Source organism: Castanea sativa, chromosome 5 (assembly GCF_040712315.1).
Source record: "Castanea sativa cultivar Marrone di Chiusa Pesio chromosome 5, ASM4071231v1".
NCBI lineage: Eukaryota > Viridiplantae > Streptophyta > Magnoliopsida > Fagales > Fagaceae > Castanea > Castanea sativa.
This window is the reverse complement of record NC_134017.1, coordinates 49,406,554-49,412,324: the sequence shown is the minus strand read 5'-3', so window position 1 is coordinate 49,412,324 and position 5,771 is coordinate 49,406,554. Positions and strand designations below refer to the sequence as shown.

Below are 5,771 nucleotides of genomic sequence, written 5' to 3'. Positions count from 1 at the left end.
TTAACAGGTGTATTTAAGGCAATTGTTAATAAACTGCTTTAAGAAAGTTTTCACATCATTTTATGAGAAATTGAAAAAGCTATTAAAATATTAATTTTTTTTCCTACAAAAACCTTTTAAAAATGATTCTTACATCACTGCATACCCTTGGTGCAATGATCACTTCACAAGTATAAGTGCTTGTAGGGTGTGGGGGTAAAGGTCAGAGTTCAAGTCTCTAAAAGAGAGTTTCACATATATACACTTAGATTAGAGTAGAGTAAAATTTTATCCGGTAAAAAAAAAAAAAAATTCATTAATTACAAATGGCTATAAGACATCAATTAACATTTCTCCACCAAAAAACGTCATTTGCACGGATGCCTTGTCATCAGCATTTATCATCCATACGATAAACATGGTGACGTACTTTATATTCACGCAGCCTTTATCCCCTTCTGACTTTGTCTCTTCCCCTTCCCACCTCACGTTAATAATGTGCAGGACTTTCCTTTTCCTTCTCGTTCGAAGTCATCTAGGTACACAGTTATTCAAATGACACCAATAATAGTAAACTTTCGTTTCAAAGTGTATACTGATGATGAAGTGATAATATAGTGTAACTGAAAACAGACTAAAATGGTGGTTCCTTCCTCCTTGCACTATAAGCCCAGCAGTACATGCTACGTAGCAATTAATCACAAAACAAGTTCCAAGAAAAACGGAGAAAATTAACCCATTTATCTAATTAAAGATTTCTTCCCATTCTCACACTCATCAGTTGGAATTGTTAATTTTTTGACTCTGTCAGGAAAGATTTAGCCTCGGTGATCTCGGGCACTGGCTTGTCGGTCAACCTGAGGACATTATAGGCCGATACACCCGAGATAGCCCCAAGAATGGGTGCTATGATGTATATCCATAACCCTTTGTATTTGTTGTGTATAATTGCAGGTCCCAAGCTTCTTGCTGGATTCATTGATGCTCCTGTAATTGGCCTGTCAAACAGTGTAGGATCCCAATTTCATTAGCATAATTAATATGAAGATATATGCATTAATCAGGAAAAAAAGAGTGCAAATTAATGTGAAAATATTTATTTTTATGATATATTTCAATCAGATAAGATTAAGTTATTACCCTGCAAACAATACGTTAAGTAGGACCGTAGACCCAACAACAAACCCACCAAGCTGTCCAACCTGCATTAACAAGAGAGTATATTTCAATTGGGTATAAATATTACAAGCCATAGGTAATTGTCAACATGGTTAAGCTTAAAATCTTATTAATGTTATAACTTAATGTATTAGGCAGATTTCTTGATATTATTCTTGATGCTATATGCTAACTAGCTAGTAGGAAAAAATTTAATTAGCCAACCATACTGGCTAATCCTAATTTGTTTGGTAACTCAATAGGGAAAAATTTAACCAACGTAAAGGTGAACAACTAACAGCTCTGGGATCAGTGGCAACACCGGATATGATAAACAAGAGGATGAATGTGATTATGAACTCAGTCACAAAAGCCTGCAAGTTTGATCCAGCCGGCATTGTTCCAAAAAATTGGTTTTCGTGCCCATTGAAGATTAACCGAAGGGTTCCGCTTGCCAGTGTTGATCCAAGGACTTGAGCAAATATATATGCAGGGACCTACATGATAAAATTAGACAAAAGGAAAAAATAAAGATCAAATCAGAGAGAGATAAATTTGATTTATATAGCAATAATTTTGATCTTAATTAACGATAGAATAGTAAATTAATTTTGAGTTCTTTCAGTCACGGAATGTCCTTATTTAATTAATTAATTAATTAATTATTATTATTATTACTACTTGTTTTGGCTATTGGTTGGTCTCCAAATCTCTTTGAGAAAACTGTTAAGAAAGTACCAATGAAATTTCGTGCACCCAATAGGCACAAGTATTGGTAAGTTTGTTCACCTACAAACTCGAAGAGAGAAGGTAATGGTTGGCGTACCTGCTTCCATGGAAATCTTTTGTAAATGGCAAAAGAAATGGTCACTCCTGGGTTAAAATGGGCACCGGAGACGTGACCAACAGTGTAGACCAGAGCCATCACAACCAGCCCCCAAACCATTGAAATTCCTACCAAACCCACCACATTTTCGTAGTTCAAATTCGTCAACACCGCTGCACAGCCGGCAAATATCATGATGTACGTAGCCAACACCTCGGCGACCAACTGTCATCAACAGAAAAATTCCTTTTCATGTTAAAAAATTCGCTTCTCTAGATCAAACAATGGTAGTAATTATATATTGAGTGAAGGCAAATAATACCCGGAGAAGATGAGGAATTACCTTTTGCATGAAAGCAGTAGAGACACGCAGACGAGGAGACACCTTTTTCATGGAAGGTATAGAGTTACGGGACCCCGATTCATGGTTGGGTTTGGTGGCTAAGGTAGGACGATCACGAGTAATACAATCATTCTCAACATTCAGAACAACCCCATGGTTGTCATTGATTCTTGAATTCTCAGCCATCTCTTTTGACACAAAAGGAAGCTGCTATGAGACGAGAGAGAGCAAATGAGAGCGAGCGTGGGAGATTGCTCAGCTTCGGCTCACATTCGGATTAGGCCCAAATACCCAACTGAACAACTGCTATTTATAAATGAATGGAGGAGACGTGGATTTTTAGATATAAACAACCATATTGACCGATTCCCTTACTTGCTTCTCATTTTCACAATACTATCACAATAAATTTAATATGATAAATTAGTATTGATTCTAATTTAAACTTATCACTAAAATTATATATATATTTTTCTCATTAATAACAGCTAATAGTAACTTATTATTTAAAATTTTTTTGTCAAAATATTGTGAAAATATTATGGATAAATTATTCTCTTAACCTTAAAATATGCAAGTTATATGGTTGAAAGTTGTGATGTTTAGAGATTGTGAGAAGAGAGGGACAATGTTTGCCTTTTAAACTCTTCTAAACAGGATTTGGATCTTTCCAAAACTGTCCTTTTGGCTTATTGTTACGAAGTTGGCAAACACTCCTCAACTACTTGTCAAAACAAAAAATGACCCTCCTTATTTGGCACCAACAACCCTTCAAATTAATGTTTTAAAGTAGTTAGGCATGGTGAGACTTAGGGTTCATTTGGTTGGAGATTTTTAAGCCTTGCTTAAGCCTTCAAGAGTAAAGCCCTTTTGAAGGTTTAAGTATTGTAAGTCTTTATAACCCTAAAAAAAAAAAAAAATGGAGATTTTTAGTATCATTGTTAAAAATAATGTGAAAACTATAGTTTTAAAAAATGATATGAAAACACGTGTTTACAGTATTCATAAAACAAAAAATATGCTTGGTATCAATTTAAATAACATGTTTCATGTGTGAAAAAATATATAATTGTGTGTTTGGTATGTGTGTGCATGTTTTTATTTTATTTTTAAAAGCTGACAAGCATAGTACAATTTAATATATTTTTTTATTTGAGGAGATAGAAGTTAGTTTATGTGCTATCTAATCAAGTGGGCTCCATTGTTTTCAACATATTTACAAAAGTGTCATCAAGCGACGTTGTTTGAAAACTAGTAAGAGGAGTTTCTAAATTTGGTGTTTAAACACCCTAAATTGAATAACGTAACTCAAATACTCTAGTAAAAAACACCCTTACCAAACGTGTTGTTTTTTTGGGCCCACAGTTTTTAGTGTTTAAACGCTGAAAACTGTTGTTTAAACAACTTAACCAAACAGGCCCTTAGAACATGTTTATCTTCGAGTTAAATTTATTTTATACAATTTTTTACCGGTCTCGAAAAACAATTAAAATTGTGGCTTAAAGTTAAGATTTCTAACTTCGAAAATTGTGATGATTTTCAGTTGCCTTTTGGGTGTGTGTAAAATATATAGTTTGTGTAATAAATACTATTTTTCATCTTAATTCAAGATTTAGGAACAAGGCCTACTTCTAAAAACAGTCAATGTATTTGTATAGGATATTAATTGAGTTGGCTGAAAGATAAAACCAAAAAATGCAAACTATTGGGCCACGCACATTTAGTTGGTCAGGAATGAAAAATTAATAAATATAAACCAGTTTAAGTATCAAATATATTAAAAAACTAAATGATACATCACGGTTTGACCTTAGTTGAACTTCGGTCCAAAGTCAAAAGCCTTAAACTTTTCATTTTTTCGGTTCATTAAACGGTCTGGGTTTCAAAACCATGGTCACTTAAGCGAAGCTAGGGCTCACTCAAGCAAATTCCTATTTGGCTCAGTAATTAATCGGCAAATTTGTAGTGATGATCACACACACACAGGTTTTTTTAAATGCCAATTTGATGAGGAGACAAACTCGCTCAAACTATTCATAAAGTTCGAAAATAGGGTATTGTCCACTCAAGCAGGACAAGTGCTTGATGGCAGCTTAAGTGGGTCATTAATCTCGCTTAACTGGAGTTGGAGTTGTATATGTTCACGTCAATAAGTCCTACTGTAAGTAACAATACTGGGATTAATATTCTATATTGTGTACTTCCATTTTATTTAATGGATTTTTCCATTGGGTGGTTAGCATTAAACCCCCGAAGGGTTTTTCCTGTTAAAGTTTTCCTCTGTGATCATATTGCCTGTCCACGTTATTTTTTCACACTTTCACTTGAAATATTGGTTATACAATTGTTGCTAATTAAACTGCCATTCAAAGCATAATTTTTCTAATAATATAATCAAGCTGGCTTAATTAGATTCAAAGCATCCAATAGAGGTGTAATAATTCTAAAAAAAAAGCCTTTAAAAGATAATAAAAAAACACTATTTTTCATTATATAATTTTTCTTCTTCCGTTCTTAAGCAAGACAAGCACGGAGAATTGAATAAAAGCAGGCCTATCATGAATCATTATTTTACGTACCTAGCCACAATTTAGATTATATGTATGATCTCTGAATACCTATCATATATGCTTTTCAAAATATCTACATGCTACATATTATAACTTGATAAATTTCTTGTCCAAAAAAGGTTTAAATTATAATTTTTATATGTTAAAATTTACAAAAAATAATGAGTTTTGGATTAGATAATAAGTTATATCAAATTTACATAAAATTGAATACGCATGAGAAGGATATGCCATCCAACAAGGGATTTAGACAAAATATTAGTATAACTGAAAAATTATCGTAATTTTAATTTCATTTCAGTTAAAATTCAACAAAATCTTACCTCCAGATTTAGTTGTTAAATTTTCTCATAAAAAGAAAAAAGATTAAGTTGTTACATAACCATTTCCACTTGCTGAAATCTATGCTTGGCAATTCTTGTTAGCATGTCGGGTACATATCGTGTTGACTCATGAGTATTTAACTATATGAACCAACATTAACCCGACACGTTTATTACGGATCCGAACTTCTTAACCTTAACACAACTTATTTATTAAATGGGTTAGTCACGTTGACCCATTTATCAGATTTTATCAAAGTGAAAAAAAAAAAAAATTTCAAATTTTAGTGTTAACCTAATTGATATGCACTATTAAAAACTAAAAATAGACATTCAAAACTAAAACTTATCTTAAATCACAAATTATTAATCACAATATGTCAAACAAAATAAATCACAACTAATTATTTTATATAACCAGGGTTTTGAAGGTTATATTGATAAAATGACATTTAGTTAAACGGGTTTTGTAGATTGGACTCAAGCATAACATGTTTATTAAACAGGTTAATTGTGTCAACCTATATATTACATAAACCCATTAAATCTAAACTCATTAAATCTCATCTCAT

At 32.5% G+C, this 5,771-nt stretch overlaps 1 protein-coding gene across 1 annotated transcript; it reads right to left on the bottom strand.

The window, feature by feature from the left end:
- Window positions 1–208: 208 nt before the first annotated feature.
- Window positions 209–2,601, bottom strand: LOC142633897 (nodulin-26-like). The gene is made up of 5 exons (XM_075808155.1): window positions 2,307–2,601; window positions 1,964–2,188; window positions 1,437–1,634; window positions 1,120–1,181; window positions 209–977 (listed from the first exon to the last, which is right to left on the bottom strand). Exons 1-5 carry the CDS (start codon window positions 2,490–2,492, stop codon window positions 770–772), a joined length of 879 nt encoding a protein of 292 aa, XP_075664270.1. The 5' UTR covers window positions 2,493–2,601; the 3' UTR covers window positions 209–769.
- Window positions 2,602–5,771: the final 3,170 nt, after the last annotated feature.